Source organism: Falco rusticolus, chromosome 9, assembly GCF_015220075.1.
Source record: "Falco rusticolus isolate bFalRus1 chromosome 9, bFalRus1.pri, whole genome shotgun sequence".
Lineage (NCBI taxonomy): Eukaryota > Metazoa > Chordata > Aves > Falconiformes > Falconidae > Falco > Falco rusticolus.
In genome coordinates, this window is record NC_051195.1 from 8,147,332 (window position 1) to 8,171,148 (window position 23,817).

At 38.1% G+C, this 23,817-nt stretch overlaps 1 protein-coding gene across 1 annotated transcript in view; it reads left to right on the forward strand.

Moving 5' to 3' along the window:
* The window catches only part of LRMDA (leucine rich melanocyte differentiation associated), a 680,164-nt gene that overhangs the window by 566,661 nt on the left and 89,686 nt on the right, over positions 1-23,817 (forward strand). The window contains exon 6 of the mRNA XM_037399990.1: positions 4,497-4,581. Within this exon, the coding sequence (XP_037255887.1) occupies positions 4,497-4,581 (85 nt within the window). The remainder of the gene's footprint in view (positions 1-4,496; positions 4,582-23,817) is intronic.

Sequence of the window (23,817 nt, forward strand, 5' to 3'; positions counted from 1 at the left end):
GGCATTGAGTGTGTTTGAGACAGAATAAACTTAACAGGAAAATATTACGGTTTGTTTACATAAAACAAAGTCTTTCAAAAGTATGAGTTGATCCTTTAAGTTGGAACTATACCACAGATTGTCCCATTAATCATATACCTTTCTGGAGAAATGTTTTTTTGTCAGTTTAAAAAATGTATAATACAGTGACTTCCTTCGCTCTTAATTGTAGTTTCCCTGTGGGTATATTAAAAATCTTTTTAAATAAATCATACTTTCTTACTAAATCCAAGTTTTGCATCTGATAATGCGGTTTCTACCATTGGGCTGATCACTGCAATGTTATAATATTGTTTTCCATTTTTTATTTGAATGTAAATCACCAAATGAGAAGCAAGGAGCTTTCAAATTGCTTAGGTCATTTCTCTGTGACCTTACTAGATGACTTTGACAAGTGTTAAAACTGTGATGAATGAAAATAAACAACAGTATCACAGAAGTCAAGAATTCTTGATAATTGTGGGTCAGACTTAGAGAATGAGTATCATGCTGTCCCCAGGAAATTTGCCTCTTCATCAGCTCCCTGAAAAGAAAATAAATGAGTTGCACTGGGAAATGTTGGGGATTTGAGATATTCCCATACTAGATGAGAAACATGTTGCAAAGGAGAAATCCCCAACACCTGAAATATTTTCTAAGGTGCAGATACAATCAGATCCTTAGCAATCCAAGCAGTGTCTTGAGCTCCCTAAATAAATAATACTTCCTCAATTATTTTGTTTTTTTCTACCACTTCTCATTGGAATTAGATGTATTTAGCTAAGGAAATCTTCCTTTGTATGTATGTGTGTATTGAAACAATTTTACTTGCCCCATCTTTCCATAAGTGCATTGTATATCTGTTGATCCCTTATCAGGAACATGCCAACATGCTGCTCTTCTTCCTGTATTGTAAAATTTGTCAAGTGTAATATATTAATGGCTTCTACAGTTACTGATGTGTGTAGGTGTCTAAAGAATTTGTGGCATGCCTTAGAAATAAGGGTAAATATTAGCAGAGAAATACAAGGATGCAAATACAACCTATGTGACGCAAATAGAAGAATATCAACTATCAATGGGTATCAATGCTTTTCCATTATAGCCAATGTAGCCTAATATCAAGCCACATTTTACTCATCAACAGAAAGCAAAATCTCCTAAACAATAACCATTGCTTGAATTAAAATTACTCTAAGTTTAGGGTTTGAGAGGTTTTTCGTTGAATTTTTTTGGTCTGGTTCATTGGTTGTTGTTTGGGTTTTTTTCCTACTGTAGCTTCTCCTGCATCTGTAATTTTGATGAACAAGGTTTGAAAATCTGGCACTCTTTTACAATCTGTTTAGTAACAAGTACAATACTTAGCTTGCACAAAACATACAGGCTCATATGAAAGCAGAGATATCTCAATTTAGTAAATGTTTGGTTACATGCCTAACTTAGGCTGTGAATAGTCTTTATTGGCCTTGTAACTTTTATACCTTGTACTACGGTATACTGCAAAGCTTGGATGGCTTTAACGCTTGCAAGGGTACAAGCTTCTCCTCTAGTAATACTGTTAGAATTTCTTTACTGAGCTATTTGGTGACCTTTTCCTGTAAAACTGCACCCATTGTAACCAGCTTCCCTCAAAACTCTTTGTATTCGTAGTTACCTTCCACTGCACAATAACTTCTGATGTGTATGTCACCAATACTTGAAGACATAGCTGCCACATGTCAATGCTGTCACTGTCAAAATATTCCACTGAATATTAAGAGTAATACAATCTATACAAATCTTTTTGGAAAATAGCTTAGGGCCAAATGTCAGTATTTGGTAGGGAAAACAAATAATTGTCTTTCTGCTGGTGCACAGGTTTACTTAGAAACGCTATTCAGGATTCCAGCCAGGGTCTCTGCAAAACAATCCTAACCCTGGATGATATTCTGTAGAATTAAAGTTGCTCTAAGCGATTGCTTAGCTCAAAGGTAATGAAAACTGTTTGATATTTGACAGGGAATTATATACTGTACATAAAATAACAGCAAAACACCAATAAACAAACCCTCCTGTGTTCTTGCTTTTCCTAAAATTGGAAATAAAGCTAAATTGCCCCTTCACTCCAATATCCTTCTTAGAAGCTCTTGAATTTTGCTCACTCAGTGGTATATTGCTGAAAAGGCAAAGTCTCTTCCAGTAATTTTAGGAAAAGCTATCATCAAGCTGTCAACAGTCTAAATTGAGATTAAAAGTACCAAAGAGAAACCTTCACTATTATCACAGTCCCATATAAGTACACTTGAATAGGCAGATAACATCTAGAGTGTACAGTACGAGACCACTTATTTCTCCAGCTTTTGGAGTGATTTACAGGAATGAAGTCTTATGTTAAATAGTTAGTGACATTTTTTTCCTGTCTTACCCAGAACAACTTGACCCAAAGAAAACAGATAGTCGTGAACAGATGCCTGTTCTTGGAATTAGTTTCACATGTCATATTGCTGGATGTTAAGGGCATCTGTCTCATCCTCTGAGGTGTTACGTGCCCTCCGCTCCTATTGATCATCAAAGGGAAGATTTCTGATACTTCGTAGTCCAGGGTAGATTGAGCTGCATGCTTACAGTTCATCAGAATCAAAGTATTATTCACTGTGTCTGAAGGTAAGAGTCATGTCTGTGGCATTACCTCTGAAAAGGAGGGACCCTGAAAAACGTCTATTATCACTGGTGAGTTGGTGAAGTCAGGATTTTCTGGATTTTTATTCATAGCCGACAAGTAGCATCCTTGCTGTTTAGGCAAACCCGTCTCTATTAAGATGTTTGTTTTGATGCATGATGTGTCCTCATGTTATGACCTGATTTTTGTTAGGGACAAAAATGGGACTGCAACTGTGGTCTGACATAGAAGTTGGCAGCTGGTCTCCAAAAGCAAAAGCTTATACTAATGTACAGAGTCACTCATCTCTCGATATTTTAATATACTGTTGTTTAGGAGTCTAGCAGCTACGACAAAGAAGATTTCTAAGTTACAGCCTGGTCCAGTCTATTTCCATGGTTAATTGTCATTATTGTGGATTTCTGATGGTTCTGAGGTTTAGTCTGACAATTAAGATTTTAATTCGTATTTAAGCTTTTTCTTCTCCAAAACATTATACACCTATTTTACACTTTTGTCTTAACCAGACATTGTAAATCTGGTTTTGAATGCATTTCAATTAAAAAAAAAAAAAATTTTTGAGATTATGATTAATTACAAAATAAGAAGTAAGAATGAAGTGGATTCCTTTGCCTTTTGAAGCTTATAAACCAATATATCTTTAGGGAACTACCTGCATCGAAGATAGCAACTATTTTCTCAAGACTCTCTTTAGTAAATTATTTACAAAATCATTTAGCTTTTGTATTTCTTCTTTTTATTTGTCTCATATTTTCTATTAAAAATTATCATGTGACTTTTAGTGGCCATTTTCCTTTGTGTCTTCTATTAAAACCTATCGTCTTTTTATGTACATTGCAAGGTAGATTGTAAACCCTACAGAGCAAACTCTGTGCCTGAAACTGGATGTATCACTACCATGATATCAATCCATCTAACTTAAACTGAATTTTAAACAGGGTGATGATGTTTCAGATTCACCAGCACCATCCTTTATTTTCATATCTTCCTCCTAACAACACAACACTGCTGCTCTATAGCTAAAAAGCAAGGTGGTAAATGTGGCTTGTCTTGGAGTGATATTGCTCTTTCCTTCAGATGATACATCCAACTGGGTGAAGATTTATTGCACCTTTATTGCGAACTATAGCTTCATGGTCTAATCTTTCTAAATTGGCATCATAGGATCTTGTAATTTTTGTTATGGGGAGAGGTTTAGGTTTCCTCTCTTCTCCTTTACACGTTTTGCTTTTAAGGATTCTGAGTAAGTCTTATTGGTACTTGCTTCTTTAAATGTATTCGGCTTCTGGTGTGGGTTTTAAATGTTTATTATTAATATTTCCATATACTTGCCACATTTTTGCATTATAGTTTTTAAGAGATCCCTTTATTAAGTTCACAGAACAGTGGGATGGCAGAATCTGATTTTTGCTTAGTTTTGAGAAGTATGGTATCTTACCCCAGCTTTCTGTTTTCTGTCTCCTTTTTTCACATGTGGACTCACTCATAACTTCCTTTGGGTAAATATTAAGCTGTTTCACCAAGAGAAACATTTTTAACATCACCTAAAGATTCCCTGATAAAGATGGCAATTTTTTGAAGCTGTGAGCTGTAGAATCTGCTCCTTTAGTAATCATGCCTAATAGCATTGTGCAAACTCTTGTGAGCACAGCTGCCTTGAAGGATTGCAGGCAGCCTTAACAAACCCAAACAAATCCTCCACGGCTGGTGGCTCTGTGCACCTGTAACCATATCATAGCGCTCGTCTTGCAGGGGCGTCCTCTTAACATAATCATTGGCTTTCACTCAGAGTACTGATAACACTTGTTTTCTCACCCAGGCTTCTAGTGATGCTGCCTCCACCTCTCCAGAGACCCACTACACACCTCTGCCGTCAGGATCCAGAGACCTCACCAACCACAGAGGTATGAACTTCTGTGAGGCGGGAGCTTTGCTGTAAGGCCTCCTCTGCGTTAGTTACTGCTGCCTTGGCACTGTACGGAGAACGCTGTGCCTTTCAAGCGCTAGATGAGAAAGCCATACCTGTCAAGACTACAGTTTTTAACTCATATTAAAAAGGATTTAAAGGTAGTCTACTGGGAAAGCAAATAAACCTATGGATAAAAACACTCAGTGATATTTTTGTGTGTGTGAGAAAGAAAAATGTGAAGAGATTAGAGTACTTAAATATTGCTAAGTAGATGATTACACGCGCCATTGGTAATTTTGAGAGAATTTGTAAACTTTCTAATATTTGTAAAGAGAGAGCTTTTTGGCAGTTTCACAATTTAGGGCTATAATTTTGAAATGTTAACACATTTTTGTTGCAATAAAAGGGGATTCATCTCTGTTTTTCAACATTAAAGGCGGATCAGCATTCAATTTCCTTTTTCACCAAGCCTTAGAACTTAAAAAGCACCTTGGGCAAAAATTCTCAAATTCCTTCTGCATACCTATGGAGCAAAAAGTTCAGGGAACAGGTGAAAAACTGAAGCAGTCAGGATGGGTACATTCCAAGCTCTTTCATCTTGGCTCCAAAAAGGAGAAATTTATAAAGCTTTAGCATTTTTCAGCTTAAAAACTAGAGCACCGATGCTCTTAATATTTATTTCCCACATGACACGTGGATTCCATGTTGATGATAAACCGTTTGTATAGGGGCAGGTTTGGTAGAGGACTTGGGATTCAAAGTCAGTCTGAGGTTTATGAAGTGATGGTAGCTCACTTTCAGTGTGTGTTCAAGCTGTGCAGTGCTGCAGAAGACTGAGGCAGTGTTAGCAGAATGCTTTATTACTTGAAACCTCCTGAAGGTATCAGGCAGGTGATGCAACTGAATGAGGAGCCGTGATTCAGGTGGGAAGGATGAGGGGAGCAACTGATGAGACTTTAACTGGTTGCAGCCTGTATTGCTGTGCTTGTGCCAGGGCTAAAAATGGGCGTGAGGCTACACTCTGGTCTTGGTGTAAATTTGTGTGGTGTGCTGGAATTCGGGCGTCCTGGATGTGTTCTAGTGCGTTGTGTTCTGACACTGAGCACATGCAGTAACTGGTGCTTTGTAAAGAGCAAGGGCCAAACCAAAATCCTGGATTTCAGCACTCACCTGGTCTTCAGAGATTAAAAAAACAAACAAACAACAACAACAAAAAAACCCAGAACAAATGAAAATAGCTGCAACCCAGTGTCCTCCTAGTTCCCAAGATATGTGTGGTGGCTTTGGTTTTCAGGTAAGCATATTTGCTTTGAGGCTGGATTTCTGGTCTTGGGTTAAATGGCTAGGGACTAGAAGAACAGTAAGTAGAATGGCAGAACCTTGTAAATGCCTGCTTTCTATAAAATCCCGTATAAAGTACTATTAAAAGCAGGGTATCTTCAGATCTGTTTATTTAGATAATAGTGAATTAGAAGTGTGGCGTCACGGCTGATTTTGGAATCTGACTTGGCGAAAGAAATGCCAGGATCATGAAGCTTCAAAGGATGTGTGCCAGCGTTATTAATTGACTCCCCTGGCACTAAAGCAGTTGCATGGCTGTAGTAGGTGTTGCAGAGATGTCGGTAGTGTCCATTCATAACTGGACCTCACCAGGTTCCAAGTACCACTGTCTTCATGAAGGTTTGAGAATGTCTGCTCACTTACTAGGAAAGGGGAAAATTATGTTCCCCAAATTATCAACTTCTTACCCTTAGGTGTGTGCATAATTCTTTATTAGTTCTGTCTTTATTCTTCCCAGAAATATTCTGCTTTGCATGCTAAACATGCTGAAAATTTCCTTGATGATTAAGCAGAGTTATAAATAAAGTGAATGGAGAAGAGAGTGTCATCCAAAAAAAGGGTAAAATTGGCCCTAAAAGAGACATTGTTAGCATGGTCCAATAAGTTTCTCTATATATGTATATATAAAATATTTTCACAAGGAAATAATTAAGAAAAGTTTCCAAAATTCCAGGTGTTGTAAATAAAGCTTGGAACAACCTGCTGGCAAGGCCCATTAACTCAATCAGCTTCTTTTATACAAAGAAAAATCTCTAAGTTAACAAGTCCATAAAAGATTAATTGGACTCAATAGAAAAATCTCCAAGAAAAAAATGAAATACTTAAACATGCTATTTTAGGTTCTGAATATCTTCAATACTTTTTTTTTTTTTCACTGAATGCATTCAGTGCTGTAAAAAATGATTGAATCAGCTGTTGCATATGTAAGTATTGGCAGTTTTCAATGCAAACTGGAAAGAAGAATGCTCTAAGTTTGTGAGCGCTCTTATTTGTCCCTGGAGAAATGTGTTTACCAGAATCTGAAAGTCTGGCAAATGGTTTGGTACAGCTGTAAATTGATTTTTGGGAGGACTGGGAGGGGGAGCAGCAGCAAGCCGAATGTGTTTGAATGGTACAGTTTTGCTTGGATGTTTCTCGCTTTATTTATCTATGAATTTTGCAGGAAGAGCAAAAGCATACAATTCTGCATGTGTTGCACCATGCATCTTATAGCTTTCATGTTCATGCATGCGTTAGGTTATTTCCAGACAGGATCTGGTCTTGTTGGGTTGACACAGTATTTTGTACAGGCAGCATTCAGGAACTGAAAAACCTCTCACTTTCAGAGCCCCCAGAAACAGCACGTGACAGTGAAGCATGAGCATGGAATAATACAGAATAATCAGTGTAATTACTATATCAGGTGTTAGGATGCTTGAGTATATAAGTACATGAAGAGAGCCATAAATATTGGATACCTATTTTGAGGGTCTAGAAAATATTTCCTCATCTTGGGAAAGTTTTTATTCCCTTAAATTACTTTGTTGCCTAGACCCACATTTCTAAGTTGAACCTTTACTTGATCCCGCTGTGCGTATTTTTTAGCAGAAAATGTATTGGCCTCCTATGCAGGTTTTGGGCACCTGACAGCAATATGTCTTGGTTCTTTATGAGATCTAATTGCTGTCCCATTAGGCAAGCCTTCCAAAGTGGTAATTTTATAGCCATCTTTATTTTTGTTTTGATTCCAAAACAATGATCTCAAACTCCTAAGGGTCTTCCCTTGGTCTTTGTTAAACTAGCATTTTCTGTCTCATTTTATATGGTTTTAGACACCAGTGATTTACTTGTGTGAAATTTGTGCAATTCTCTTACCCAGATAACACAAGTTAGTTTAAAGAAATGTCCCCCTGCCATACAATGCATTTCACTTATCTTTTAAATTCCAGTGCTTGCACTGTTGTAGTTTTCAAATTTTCTGGTGAAACAAAATATAATGGGCCCCACCTTTCTTTCTGCTTGTCCAGATCCACCTTTAAGGAAAAAATAAATCAGTTTCTTATTGTTGTTTTTAAATAGAAATGGCCACGCTCCCAATACACAAAGTAATGAAATGTCATGTATTTTAGTAGAAACTTGCTCCAAACATTTTGTTTATATCATTATTTTTTTTTAGTGGTTCGTATGTATGGCCCAGGTACCCTTCTGCTTCTTATCAACACTTTATTAACTGGGTACATATAAAATCTTAAAATAGAGCTTTCAATTCTTAACATAGTGACATTGATGGAAAAAGAAATTTTATAATTCTAATAATGTAATTTTAAGGATAATTTGTTTGATGTGTGGAAAAAGGCTTCCTACCCTCCACCCCCCATCAGGTTGTACATTCCTTTTTCATAATGGCATCTTTGCTATGGAAGTTCCGTTGTTATATGTGAACATTCAAACTCAATTTGCTCTTTGAAAAGAACAGTGCTTTCCAATTGGTGGGGAAAAGAGTAATTTATCATTCTATCTCTTGAGAAGTAATATTACTAAATCATGACTCTCATGCAGATCTGTTTTTCCCATATATATAAAAAAAAAAAAAAAAAAGTGCTGGATGACCTTTAGATAAACAGATATTTTATAACCTTGTCTATTACCTGATTTACTTGAAAACATACTTGTTTGCCAAAGCCTTTTGGTTTCCAGTAACATTTCACAAATGACTCCTTTTCTTGTGCTCTTGCTTCTGGGAACAACCAGTGGTAAGGCTGCCCCATACCTTACTGGTAAAAGGAAGAAGCAGCAATTTCCATTAAAAACTAAGCCTATATTTATGTAAGTAGTTTTTAGAACCTTAGCTTGGATTTATGCCAAGGTTTAATAGTTCCAATCTATTCTGGCTTGTAAGAACTTCCTGAACAAATCCACTGTCCTGTGTTGCTGTCTATTCAGTTAATTATCCAAGTGTTCTGGTATGCACAGACATTATTTTCTCATTTTATATTTGAATGATGACTGTCCGAATGAAACATTGTTATTTATTCTACCAATATGTTTAAGTCAACTGACAGACTCGTTTACTTATTTTCTGAAACAGTTTAATCTGAGTTTGAAAGCCATAAACTGCATTCAGAAGCAATGCCCAGAAAGCCAGGGGCAGAATAATTTTAAGCTTCCCATTAGCCCTCCAAAGGTAATTTTATGAAACATTTTTGAACAAAGGAAAAGAGAGATTTCTTCTGCGCTCAGTTTCTCTTTTTGTCTAACAGGGGTGCACTGAAGATTTGTTTTGGAATTAAGTTCTTTCCAAGCTTTTGCATTCCTAAGCAAGCAAAAGCATGTAGACATATAATCTGTTAGAGAGACACCTGAACTTGAGCTGTCTGGTTTGGCTTTTTTTTTTCTTTTTTTTTTCTTTTTCCCTGTGATCATTATACTGTGCTATTGTACTGAGACTCTTTGGCATATTGCATTTCAATAATGACTGGTATGACTATACAGAATGCATTCTGGTGGTGGTTTTTTTAGGGTGTACCATATATAAAACCCAGCTGCTAGCTTTGCAGGAGTTGTGGTGTGCACTAGGTCAAGACAGAAGTGTCCCTTAGAATGTCCAACAAGCATTTACCCATCCAGTTGTGCTGGAATTTACAATCTAATAGAAGTCAAAGGAGACATACTGCTTTTAAAATTTGGTATTGAAGGAAAAAGAAGGAACTTTTTGAGAGCCAGAGGGAATAATACAATTTATGTGATGCATGAAAGTCCCAAAATATCCTCTGGGGATTTACCTGTTCTACCTCAATTTGCTCAGCCTGTTTATACTTAAATATTTTCAGGTTCGTCTGGAGCTGATAATGTCTGTCAGTCCTTCCAGAACTGAGTGTACTGTTTCAAGATAATACTTCAGACTTTCTGAAGTAAAATTATAAAATTGACACACACTTCTTAATAGTAGATGTTAATATACAAAGTTCTTATTTTCGAAGGCATTCAACTCAATACGCACACGCTCTGAAAAGCTGTGCTGTCTTTAAATCACAGACATAAAAAGAAAAGGAAATCGGTTTGCATAAAAACTTACTTCTAGAAAGATAATTATCCTGTTTATATTATCATTGCAGTCTTCTCTGTTGTTGTTATTGACACAGTTGTTAGGTACTCATTGTGTTTTCAAGCCAGAGGCTTATTTAGAGTTTGAAATTGATTGCTGGGAAAGTCACAAAGCAGTTTATGTAGCAACTTATCATAATTAGTTAGTTTTCTTAATGTGAACAGCACTTTATGCTTATCAATTGATTTTTCTGTATATCTGCATAAAGCAGCTCATTGTATGCTGTCCAAAAACAGAATAATAATAATAAAAAACCTGCGGGTAGTACTTTATCATTCAGTTAATCTAAGGAATCTTAAACAATTTTTTTAACAAAAGATGTCTTTATATGTATATAAGAAGTATTTGCTTTAACTTGTCTAATAACTAAGAATAGGATGAATGAGAGAGCTATAAGCAGATGCAATATATCAAAGTTCTGTATCGGGCAGAGATGCTGTGAATAGTGAGAAATTTTCTTTGTTGGTTTACATGAGGTGTCCTTTGAAAATACTACGGTTTCGAAACTGCCTGACATTACGGTGAGTGATAGGCTGCATACCTCTTAGGCCAGGATCTTCTGACCATGAGATGAATAACCTTAAACCAAAACAAACAAAAAAAGTTCACAGTAGCATGGAACAGACAAGATCATATTTTCCAGGGGCAGGAACACTCAAAAATAAGCTGTGACATTTCCTATTAATGCCAGGAAATATGTCCCAACAGTGAGTTGTGCAGTGCTCACTGCCTCAAGGGGAGCGGGTGGAAATCTTTTGGCACTGTGGGAGAAGACTAAAATAAGAAGTCTCTTCTGAAAAAAAAAATATATATCTCATTTGGCTTGCCTGTATGAAATGAGAAATTGGGTTCTAGTGCCTTGCTTTGTTTTTCAGTTTGGGAAATGGAGATTAATGAAAGCATGAGAGACAGGGGAGAAGCACGGAAAGCAAAGCAGTGGTACAGATGAGTGCCAATGTGAGAGAAGACTTGGTTAAGAAAAGATTTTGTTTTCCTGCCTTAGTTTCCCTTAGATAAAAGGATTTGAAAGAGAAAATCGGTCAAAGGCGGGCTGGAGTCCTTGCCGTCTGTCAGAAGGTCGTGCCAGATGTCTAAAGAACTCTGTTGTGAGCTGCTTCTGGTACATCCAAGAGAAAGGCAGGCTGGGTCTTTCTCGTAGCCGCTGCTGGATGGCCCCTGCTTGTGCCCATAGACCTGCCAAACCTTACACTTGGAGGGAAGGTGGACAGGACTGACCCATGCCTATTTCTTCAGTGGTGCAGCTAACTTCATACCTCTGACGGAGTATTTTTTTTATTTTTTTTTCCCTTCCAAGCTGCACTCTAGTTTACTGCCTCCCCAGTTTTTCTGCTATGGTTGCCTTGCGGAGAGAAGACTAGGTAGGAAGGGATGAGTGAAACAATGTAGGCAGGGAGAAATGCTAGAAGGCACGTTTCCTTAGGAAGGCTTACTGCCGTGAAATGCTTCCATCTGATAACAGCAGCCCGCCTGTACTGGTACTTGCCCCGAGTCTGCAAATGCATCGGACGTCTCTCCCAGTTGTGTGAGTTGACAGTCAGTCAGAAATGTTGCCTTTCAAAGGAATCAACAGGTCTAGTGCACTTGCACATGATTCATTCAGCTCTCCGCTGTGGACTGGTTTTTCACTGGGCAGTAATGAAAGAGCAGATTAAGGAGAGCCTCATGTAGTGCCTCCCCTGAGCCCTAATCTATTTGTTGACTGGAATAGAACCACCACCAATAGCTGTGGTCTTTTGTGGACCAATTTACCTCACTTGCTCCGTAGTGATAGTCTCTGCCAGCGCCTGCGTGTTTCTCTGTAAAGCACAAAGGCTTTTCCAAATGTGGAATAAATTGTGGTTGGATTTCAGTGTGACCTTGACTAATATGGTTCAAGAAATATATTTTCTGGGTCACTGGATTCATGTTCTTGTCACTTGCAGGGTCAACAATTTCTTGTCTGTGAATACAAGGAATGTTGGATTTGAATCAGGATACTGTAGATTATTAAAACTTCAGCATAAAAATGTACTCTTATCTTGTTGTATATTGCAATGATGAAAGCAACCGGTCATGTGAAACTAGGGTGGGGTGGACGAGTTTGGGATGATATATAAAGTGACTCGCAGTTCTGTGCAAAGGCTTTCTTAATGGTCAGAAAAGTGAAGATTTGCTTTTAAATGACAACATATATTAATTTGTGAGCCTTCTCAGTGTTTTGTGGTTTGAAAGCAAACCCAAGGAGTGTGATCAAGCTGACTAGCAGTGAGTTCTTGGAGGATCACCTCCTGGAGAGCTCTGTCTCTGTGGGAGTAAAATACGGGTGTTTCTCTGCTGCGAGACTTTAAAAGACAAAAAAAGTAATTAAGTGATTAATCAAATTTAAATTAAAATTTTATTAAATAGCTAAGAGGCTGGGCACAAAATTCCCATTCTGCATCTAATGGGAATTAGGAGTCTAAGACTCGGGCAGCCTTTCCAAATTGTATGCATTTTTTTCCAAATATTGTAGAGACTTTCATTTTTCCACAGTGCACATTCCCCAATCTGACTGTTGAAGGCCTGAACGTTTTCCATATTTTTGTCACTATTCCCATAATTTCTGTGGTTTTCATTGCAACTTTTCCCATATTTGCCAAAACTAACCTAGCAGCCTGGGCCCCAGTCACCCATACAAGTGTCACATCAGAAGGAATATGATTAATGAGGAAAAAACTGTAACTTCATATTTTTGGGTAGACTAGAAAGTGCCTGATGTTTCACAACATAGCTCATTTTGTCGTGCTGGCAATAAGAAACCATGAGAATGCCCAAGCTCCAAGCAGCGTGACTATAAAGTGGCAGAAAAACATAGAAAACATTGGCTTCTATAAGTGGAAACTTGGGATCCGAAACCATGAACCTATCTAAAATCTTCTTTAGATATGTAGGAGAACTAATGATGCAACGAGTCTGCAACTGGCAATTAAAAAAAAAAAAAAAAGTTTAGTAAATTTGCTACTTGGCCTTATAATCTTGTATAATAAAGAATTCCAGTCATGAGCTGCAGTATTACAGCCCTTCCAGAGAAATCAGGTTCAAAGCACACGCAGTCCTGTGCACAGCGTCTCCGGAGAGATCCCTGTGTTCGGTTAGCACTCCAGCCGAGCCTGTTTTTGCAGGAGTCCTCCAATTTTATAATTCAGGCATTTTTACAGCCTCATTGGAACAAATAAACAAACATCTGGAATCATGTGGTATATTTAATTAAAAACTTTTTGTTTGGCCAGAAATAGTAAAATCATGAAAAATTGCCTGTCTCTAAGCTCAGAAAGGCCAAATGATGAAGCTGTTGGCTACAGACAGTTTTACAATGTATTGAAATTCATAGATATGCACACCTGCTACAAGGCCCCCCCCCCCTTTATTTTGATTCATAACCATTAATGAGTGTTTAGTGCACAGATTGTAACCCTTGTTTAAATGGGAATTTACTGTTTTCAATAACATATAGACACGTGTTGCTATATTCCATACAGCCTGTACTGTTCTGTAGTACACAGGCAGGAGAAAGCTTTGTACTGTTGGTTAAAAATAAATAAATAAATCTTTACAGTACGTGTTCCATTTGAATATTCTTCATATTAGCATGTTTTAATTTCAGAGGCAGTAAATATCTGCCCCATGCTAAGAGTCTGTGTATTAAATATTGGAAATGTGAAAGATGGTGTTTTCTCATTAAATTAGAGTCCTTAATGAAAATGCAAATTTTCATTGTTTCTTTTAATGCATTTTCTGAGGAAAATTTCAGGAGTTTCTTGATGCTTTTGCTGATGAAACTGCTTGCTGTCATCTGAGATACTACTGGACATTCACAAAATGTTCTGCAGACCAGATTATTATTTATGAAAACAAATCTGCCTAAAGGACTGCTACCATTTTGGATGCACAAATGCAGTCCTTCCTTTGAACGCATGGGACATAGAATCTTACTTTTGAGCTTGGACATCTCAGTTTCTGAATAGCTGAAGCCTCTATTGAGAAAAAGAAAATGACATGCACGCAGGCGGTACTACAGCATCTGAATATTTTTCACAATTCTTCATATTGCTTATAATTAAAATCATTTGGACGTTCCGTTTTGAGCTGCATTTCTCCAAGGATTTAGACTACTTAGCAGGATAGGATGCTTGCGTGACCTTGGCTGCTGTCCTGTGGTTAGTGTTACTGAGCTGAATGAAGAGGACGTGGGTGTCCCCAGAAACAAAGTACTAATTCCCACATAATGAATATGTGTAGAAGCCTACTTTAAAACTGAGGGGGGGAGGAAGAAATTTCCTGCACAGTCAGGGCAGCCATCTGCATAACAGCCATGAAACTATTTTATCCCCTTGTGTGTTGGTTCTTCATGGTGCGCACATCTTGCTATAATGTGTACAGTTCTTCCAATCTATGAACAGCCAAAAAGATGCAACGTATTTTGCATTTCTTTGTTCAGTGTGTGTGCAGTGTTAGGAGAAGGTGAAGGTTCCTTTCTTTAATTTTTGCCTTCAGGAAAGAAAGGGGTATCTTTTATCTTTGTATGATTTCATTGCGTGTTCTTATGCAAGAAGAGAAAGCTGTCAACATTTTATAGGATATGAATACCTGTATTCATGATCTAATGATATGTTTGCTGATCAAAGTTCCTTTCAGAGCTCTGAAAGCAAATGTTAAGTAGGTTGACAACTTCCCTTTTTTTCCCTGTTTTGTGATATTTTTGTGGTCTCTTAGTAGCCTCAGCGGTAGAAAAGTAAATGATGGAAAGTACATCCTTCGTTAGCTTTGTATGCCCTTAAGCAGAGAGATCACACCTGGGGAGAAGAAGGGGAAGCGACAGAGAGGTAAACGGTAAGTATAAACAAGCGACATAGTTTTGTGCCCCTTACAAAACAGAGGATGTCTCACCCCTTGCTTGCTGATATTCATTGTGTTGCCTTTTCCAGTTTGAGAGATCTTGAAAGTTATTTCTCTTTACGCAGGATGAAATTCATTACTGCATGATTGACAACACTGGTATGTTTTGTAAGACCCTTTTAAGAAAGCTTGGCTATGACTCTAAAGTGCCTAGTAAACCTAGGCAACCACCTGAAAGACCCCCCACCTGTGGCTGCATAAAACTGAAATAAAGAATGGAAAATAACCCATTGAGTGTGCACTTTCCCACCTACTGAGAGCAAAATGCAATGCAGCGCAATTTTAGTACTTGCATGCCACTGGGGAAAATAGGCTCCTAAAATCACGTAGTGAAGCGCTGGAAAAATTCAGTGAATTTGTACTAAGCACTGTGTTATAAAACCTAAGGAACCGTAGGCTTTGCTTCTCAAGTGAAACAGATTTGTATTGCAGTTCTGTTAGAATGCCTACCAAATGTAATGATGATATTTAGCACAGTAGGCTGAAAAAATGTAGGACTGGTGAATAAGTGTCCTTTCACAGGAATGCTATACAGAGGGGGGTGCCAGCAACCCTTGTGATGTCTACCTACAGGCCGAGCAAGACTCCAGTCCCTGAATCTGTTCTCTTTTACATTTGCTCAGTGTTGTGTCACAGAGAGGCGGAAAGAGCACGTGCCCTGAGTTAGCTCTTTCAAAACCATCTGTAGTAGTAGATACAGTTTCTCACAATTAATAGAGAACTAAATTAATGTTCGTGTCTTGTCTGAGTGGAGTTAGAGTATGTGTGTACCGAAATTACAGGGCTGCCATGCCAATATACTGGATTTTCCCAACTTGCTCAGCTTCCTCACCACCTGCTGCTGCAAGAGCGGCAGCGGGAGTAGCTGTAGCACTGGATTCAGTCAGAGATGTGCCTGGAAAACCTGTATCTATCCCCTTTCTACCTCTTCCTCACAGGAGGGAAGCAACTCCCAGATGGTATTTTTGCTGAACTCTGAGTGGGAGCAGCCTGTCTTAAGTCTTTGTTGTTTCCATGAAATATAAGGAGCAGTTTCAATGGAAATAATCCCTTGGGCCCTGATGGAAGAGCCGGAATTTATCCTAAAGCAAAAAGGTTGGCACTACCCCGCACCCCCAAATCAAGGAAATGCACCCCACCACCCCTGCTAAAACCCACCTGATTAATTAAGTTGGCAGGTTGCCTCCTTCTTCTTAAAGGCAGCGAATGATAAATTCGGTGGGGGGGGGGGGGGGGATGGGGGGGGAGCGGGGAAGAGCAACTTTATAATAAATGGATTAAATATAAGGTATTAGATCATTCAGAAGCAATTTGGTGCTGTCTAATGCTGACCATTACTGATGTAATGTACGTGATGTGTCAAGAAAAAAGAAATAGTGGGTGAAATTACAGTAAGGTAAAATGAAGATATGTAGACATCCACTCAGCTGCTAATTGTAGATGTAAAGTTTTCCTGTGCCCTGTAACCTGGTGATAGATAACAATGACAGTAGGAGCCTGGAGGACAGTTGGAGTCCCTCTCCTAACTTAGTCATCACACTGGTTTCTTTTAACTTTTCTTCCACTCTGTCATTATAAAAAATAATCCCTTGACCAAAGTGATCGTAATAATAAAGTGAAAGAAAAGTTGTTGGCTAAATTATTATTTTTGTGTGTGTGTTGAAAAATCTGTTTGCAATAAAGAATTAGAATAGTTTTATTCAGTGGCTCCACAAATGAGCAGAATTAGAACATCAAGAGATGCTACAAAGGAGGGAGTGCCTGAAATATTGTTAATGTCTGTCAGTTCTATTCTGCCAGCCTTTATGTGCTTTTCTCTGCTGTCTGTGCGTTTAGGCAGGATAGCTGTTCAGATCTGGACAAGTTGAAGTAGTTTCAATAGGTTGCAAGACTTGTAAATGGCAGTCATCTGGGAGACACAGAAAACATCATTCAGGCAGAAAAGGTTCCTTTGAGAAGCTAAAACATCAATTGCAGTTTGGTAAATAAATAAAGAGAAAAATGCAAAGGGCAGGTATGTTCTGCAGAGTACAAAGAAAGCTTGGGAGAGTCCTGGTGGTGACGTGGTCGGTGAGAGTGGATGTCATCTCGCTGTGGCTGACGGGGTCCTAGAAATACACTGAGGGGAGACCCAGGTAAGAAAAGTTACAAGCAGGAAGGCACTCGTAACCTTAAATCATCCATCCTGCCTGGAGACGGTATTTTCCTGACGGTTTAATATTTGGGATCTAAAATAATTTCTTGTCAGTATCCCCCCTTAAGAAGCTGCAGTTTTTCACCAGGGAGTTGAATTTTACTGTCTGGTTTTTTGGGTTTTTTTCTTCTGTTTTTTTCACTACCACAGGCAGGAAAGGTGAAGCATTAATACTGGTACTGTGAAGCTCCGGAGGTCCATCAGGATTTCTGCTTGTGTATGTGAGGAACCAAACACAGAGCTACTCTGCAGAAATGTTAGAAGTTGCCGGTTTCTAAATTAGCTTAAAATGTTGTGCACTGCTTCAGTGCCGTGTAGAAGACAGTTTGGGAAGCAAACAGCATCTGATTCGTCAAATGAGGTCTTGACAGTAAGGAACCCAGATTTAAAATGTATATAACTATATTTGGTTGATGGTATAGGAGTTATTTAAAATCCAAACAGAATTATTCTGTAAGACTGAATTTTAACTTGTTTCTTCTTAAGAATGTACCTTTAAATAAATAAAGGTGCAACAGCAAGTTCTAATTATTTTGATCTGTGAAGTTCAAACTCACTTTACCTTTCATTGTAAGTGTTTTTAAGTATGGTGATAGAACAGAGTGTGAAATGTAAAGCAAAAACAAAAATATGGATGGCTGAGATAGCGTGTATACTTTTAAAGTAAAAGAACTAGTGAATTCCTTGAGTTTTTACTTGTTTGGTTAATGTTTTTTCTTCAAGTGTTTGGAATACTTTTCTGAAGTATTAAACAGCAAACTGTTTAATACCAGTTTGTAGGGTATTTCGAACTTCCCCATGTTATGGATTTGGGGGATAAATTTAATTATTTTTTTAAATACAGTTCTATTATTTCCCGATTAAAAAAAAATATCTGATTTTTGTTTCTTGTAGATTCCCAGATTTCAGAAGCTCAGTAGACAAGATTTCCCAAATAGTCTAGGGAAGGGTTTTTTTGATCCGTAGATTAGAAGTACTGGTTTGGAAACATATATATTAGTACAAGAGGGGAATCTCTAGGCAGTTTCTCCCCCTGGCTGTAGTTCAGCCTGCGCAGATTATGGGGAGGAAATCCACACACATGCTAGGCATCTCCATGCTTTAAAACAACTACCTGCAGGTGTTTTAGCCATGCTCATATGGTTGGATATATGATGAGGCTTTTCAGATTTTCAGCCAAGTCTTCACTTGTAGGGTAATGAAATGTTGAGGGAGGGGGGAAACAAGATACGCATATGTATAGAGGTTATGATGTCGTGTGTAGTGAGTTATTGCTGCGTTGATGCCTCTCATGAGTTCATTCCAAATCAATTGCTGAGCAATATTTGTGTACTGTTAATTTAAAATCTTTGGGGATGAGAGGTGCTATGTACGCAGACCTATAATATGCTCTCTGTATTAGCGAGCCATTTTCTGCTGAGCTGCTGAAGAAAGTACCTTTACCTCTGTAGAGCTTCCCTGCCTACTCACTAGGCTACAGCTGTATTCCTTGCGACTAAGCTTAGATTTCTTGGGAGCAAATTTAGGTTAGTGTGGAAGCATCTAAGTATTCCTTTCCCTGTAGGTAAAACGTAGTCGGCTGGCCACAGACTTTTGAGCATCACAGCTAGACAATATGTCACTTTCGTACCACATGCGAAAGCATAACCCCAAGTAGCTTAAAAGTTTGTTGACAGCATGTTAGGTAACTTGGAGAATTACTTCTCGGTAAGTGTGAATGTTTCCTGTACTGCCTAGATAGATACTAGGAAGCCTTCATCCCAGTATTGAACTTGGGTGTTTTGAGCTTGTGTGCCAAGCCTCTGCATGGCAACAGAACAAATGGAAGCTCATGGGTGAATTCTATCCCAGACTTATGCAAGCTTTCTGCTTCTCTTTTAAAGTAGTTTAAATGTTTTGATTGATCATCATCAGGACTAATATTTTGTTGGCTTTTGATGTGGAAATAGACTTGGAGATGCTTAAGAACAGCTTGATGAGATTTAACCTCTCTAAATGAGGGCTTGATAGATAACATGTTTAAATTAGAAGGGGGAGGGGGGCAGCGTGAAATAGATCATGTTGTAATTTCAGTAATCAAATGCACTGAAATATGTCATTGAAAAGATACTTATGAATCTTAAATCTTAGGATGGCTGTCAGATTTCTTTTAGTCTATGAACAATGACAATCATAATTTGAAGATAAAATACGGTCAGAGCTTCTGTCTCCTTGACAATCACTCCAATATTTAGACAAAAAAGTGCGCTCTCGCAGATTTCATTAGTCAACCCATGCTTTCTACCTTTTCCCCCATGTAACTCTAATACCCTGTGAGAAGCCTAGACAAGCAGAATTCAGTGTTATCACCTACAAACATAAAAGGAATTACATATGAGTATGTGAAACCAGCAGAACCTTAAGGCCAATCCCACAGATTGCTTGTACGGCCCAGGAAGCAATAGGGTTGCATCTGGTGAGTTTGGGTGTGCTTTTGAACAATTACAAAACCTTCTCTAACTGATTTGAAGCCACCTCCTACATTTTGCTGTGCTTGTTGCATGGGTGCATTAAGTTTTCTAAATTCATTTTTTTATATGTTGTTGCCTTAATGTTTAATAAAGGAAAGAAAAAAAAACCCAACAAACCAACCCCAACCCAACAACAACAAAAGAGGAAAACTAGTGGCACTGGGAAAGGCTTGAAGAGCTGCTTTGGCTAACAAGCCAGAGAGAGTGAAGAGATTCTGATTAATAAAGCCATCTGCATTTATGAAGTATCTTTTATGTAGAGTGTGTCTGGGCACTTACAATGCATTAATCTGTGGAGCTTGGCTAAGAAGTGAAAAAGCTTGAAAGAAGGAATTTTGAAAGCAGGGGAAGAAGGGAACTTGATCTAATGTCATAAGGCAGGGAGCTTTGGAGCCTTGGGGCACAATTAACAAAGGGTCTGGCACCTGCCTTCTCCAGTCCTTGTGTTTGTTTAGAGAAGGATTTAGTAATTCTGCTCATGGGATGTGTTTCCTTTTCTTGACTTCAGCCAACTGTGGGCTCAGGATCTATCTGAATACTTGTGTGGCAATAACGTGTCATACGCATCCTCGACTCAGGTGAGGGTGATAGGGAAGGGTTGCTGGCTGGAGCTCATGAGAGAATTGCCGCCTCCTGTGTGTCTCCCACCCTGGCCTTTCCCCTCTTTTTAACATCAGAAAGGTGGCTCGAAGAGAAAACAAAGGAAGGAATTTATGCTGTTTTTCATAGCAGGATTCTTGTAGAAGTTACCAAATTTCATGTTGTTTGTTTATTTTTATCTGCTACTGATGTAAATGGCATGTCTGTTGAAAAGTCAATGCTGGCCACTGCTGTTTCTTACTAAAAGACAGGAAGAATTTTAATGACGTATACACTGCTCTGGAGAAAAGTTGAGGGGTTTGGCTACTACTGTGTTTCCTTTTCTGTTCTTGAGGATGCTATGTTTTCTGCTTTTGAATGTTTAAACAAAAGCGGTTTTCTTACATCTCTATTTTCACCTTATTTGAGTATCATGAAATCTCTTGTGGGCCCGTTGTCAAGCATGTGCGTAGGAAGAAGTTATCCATGGCCCAGTGCATTTACTTAGTTAAGTGGACAAGATAGGCAGTGAATAAAAGGAAGAAATACTGTTTTCCTTGCTTTTGTATATGAGAAGGTGAGGCAGAAAGCACCATGTACAGTGGTTAATGTCTGTAGCACTGTATGGGCTTAAGAATCCTAGTTCTTGGTCCACAGATTTTATAACTAGAACACCCCATCCAATATGAATGTTTATGTCAAAGGCATATATGCTTCATAGATAATTGTAGTGATATGTCCTTCATCACTGCTGTCTACGAAGTGCTTGTTTTCATGCTATCCAGAGTTAGTCCTCCTGTCTGGATCATTCTGACTTTTCCATGTCACTTATTTTCCCTTTTTGTAATCTGACAATATATTCGTATGCCTTTTAAAACTTCCCACAGGATAAAATGAGCATATTAAGCATGGTCAGAAGCACTGTATATTGCAGCCTGTGTGGTTCAATACACATAGCTGTTAATCCTGGTGAATAAATCTCATGAAGTATAAAATACATAAAAGAAACAGGTGAGAGAGGATGTAGACAGGCAGGTCAAAATTAACAGTGCTGGGCATCCGACATCATTATCGTCCTGAACACACCAAGGGGCCTTCAATACAATTTTCAAAGTAGCCTATAGAGGTTAGTTTCTTCTAAATCCTATAGATATTTCTGGGACAATCTCATCTGTAGTGCCTTGTTGGGTTTTGTTTGGTGATGTATAATTAGCATTTTAAGAAATGGTTTTCATTTGCATATGCGATACAGTATAGTGCAGTTAAAAAGGCTTTATTTTACTAAAGGATCCTTCTTTTTGTACCAGGCTTTCTTTTCAGCAGTTACAAACCTCGGTTTCAGGAAGGAGCAATACCATATCATTTAGTCTGCTCAAACCCACTCTTCTCTTTTAGAAGGTATTGTGAAGAGAGTGACAGCAGCCCAGCTCAGCTTTAATGGGGAGATGATGAGCAAGCCAAGGGCTTTTTCATCAAAGCACAAGTTTTTTCCTGTCCAGTAAACCCCAAAATCAAAATGATCTACACTATACTTTTCTGAGTTGTTCACAAAAACAATTAAGTGTTATGTGATCGCTTCTGATGCTGTGTCATTTCTTTGCTGAAGCTGATGCTATTATGGCTATAAACTACTATAGCGTAACAGCTGTTTATCAAAATATTCATGAAAATTTTCTGTGACAGGGGAAACAGGCATACTTGTAATACTGTTTCCATGGAAAAAGATGCATGTGCTTAGATTTAGTCAAAATTATGGCATGCTGTTCCAAACTTGACAGAACTAGTTCAGCACATAATCCATTATAAAATAGGAACTGTGGTATTTAAACACTAATTCAGTGCATATCGGTTTGTATGCAAAGACTCCATTTAAGATATTGCAAAACAGGTTTTCTTAGTAAATGCTACCCGAGCTGTGGCATATGTCCCAGTCCTGGGGTATGAGTAAGGTCTTTATCGGGGGTCCAAGCTACGGTTCCATGGTTTGCTGTCTCTGCCCAGTATAACAAGTAGTGGATGTTACATGCATTTTTGATTGATGAGGTATTGAGGAGGATTTGGAAATCTGGAAAACCATATTATTACAAAAATTACAGAGCAGTGGGAAATGGAGCCAGGAATGTACCTATAATTTAGGGTAAAGAGTAATAATGAGTGCCCATAAAAATAAATAACCATGATGTTAAATAGACTGCAGATCATTTGCACCTTGAGGCTTTTCTCAGATTTTGTGCCAGTAAAGAAATGTGGTAATAAGCCCTCATGTTTTTAGCCAGAAGAGTTTCTTATGCACAAATTTTATTTGTTCTAAGTCACTTGAATAGTCCCAGAAATATTTAGCAGCATTGAGGGGACAAGGGGAGGAAGATTAAGGCAGAAGTCATAAAAAACCTGCACTATTTTGAAGAAGCACTTTACATTCCCTTTGTCCTTAATCATATTATATATATATATTGCTTCTGACTCTTTCACAGTTGATAATGCCATTCTGAAATCTGTTCTGAGAAGTTCTAATTATTTCTGTTCTGTTCAATAAGAACTCATTTTCGATCACTGGTGACATGCAAAATGAATCTGTGTGATTGCTGGCTAGTTCTTATAACAGTCTTGAAAGTTCTCTCTTTGCTAGTCCTTGTCAGTCAAAAAGAAAAATACTTTGTGTCTTTCCTCCCTTAGAGATATGTTATTGCGTGGAGGTACTTTTGGCTGCAGAGTGAAGGTTAGTTTTTCCTATGCTGGTGAGTGTGGGAGAAAGTGTAAAACCAGCTTTTATAATGGCAGAATTAAAAGCTTCTGTCCAACGTGTGGCCTTGTTGCTTCTGCTTTATCACAAAATATTTTTTCTGGTAAAAATTGCCACGCTGTGGAATTTTAAATAACATTTCATCACATCAATATTTATTCACAGCCCATGTTGTAATCAGACATGTTTATAACGTAGCAGGGTGTGTATGTGCTAATTAACACTGGAACTGTGTTTTGCAGCTTCCTTTCTTTTCATTCTTGAAATTTCGTAGCATTTGTAAGTCAGTTATGTGTTTAACATCGCAGATCAGTGATTTCAATCTTCTCTATAGATTCAGGCAGTTTACAAATCACTTGGTTGTCATACTGTTGTGTAAGAATTTTTGTGGACATCATCTTTCTCTCTGACTAAATTTATTGAGCCACAGTGAAAGGAAATTTGGAAAGCAACACTTCTTTAGTAAAATGTTGTTAGTTCAGTGAGAGGTGGAATGGTCAACAGCTTTCTCCATACTTCAAGTTCCCAAAGCAAAAAGGGAATTTATCCTCTCCACTGAGATATAAACTAGTTTATTTTCAGTCATTTATCTGAAAAGTTGATGCTCACCATAGTAATTCATCAAACGTTTTTTGTGAAGTGTATCTGGCAGGGCTTCTTGGCATCAGCCTTTGAAATTCTGAGTTCTTGTATCCTCTGGGAACAGAGTGACTCTCTTTACTTATTGCACATCTGGAAGGAATGTTGCAGCCTTTTTGTTTCAACAGGGAGAGATTGTTAGGATAGTGATTTAACTTCTCTAAACTCTGTGCTAGTATCTTCAAATTTTTGAAGATGAAAGAGGA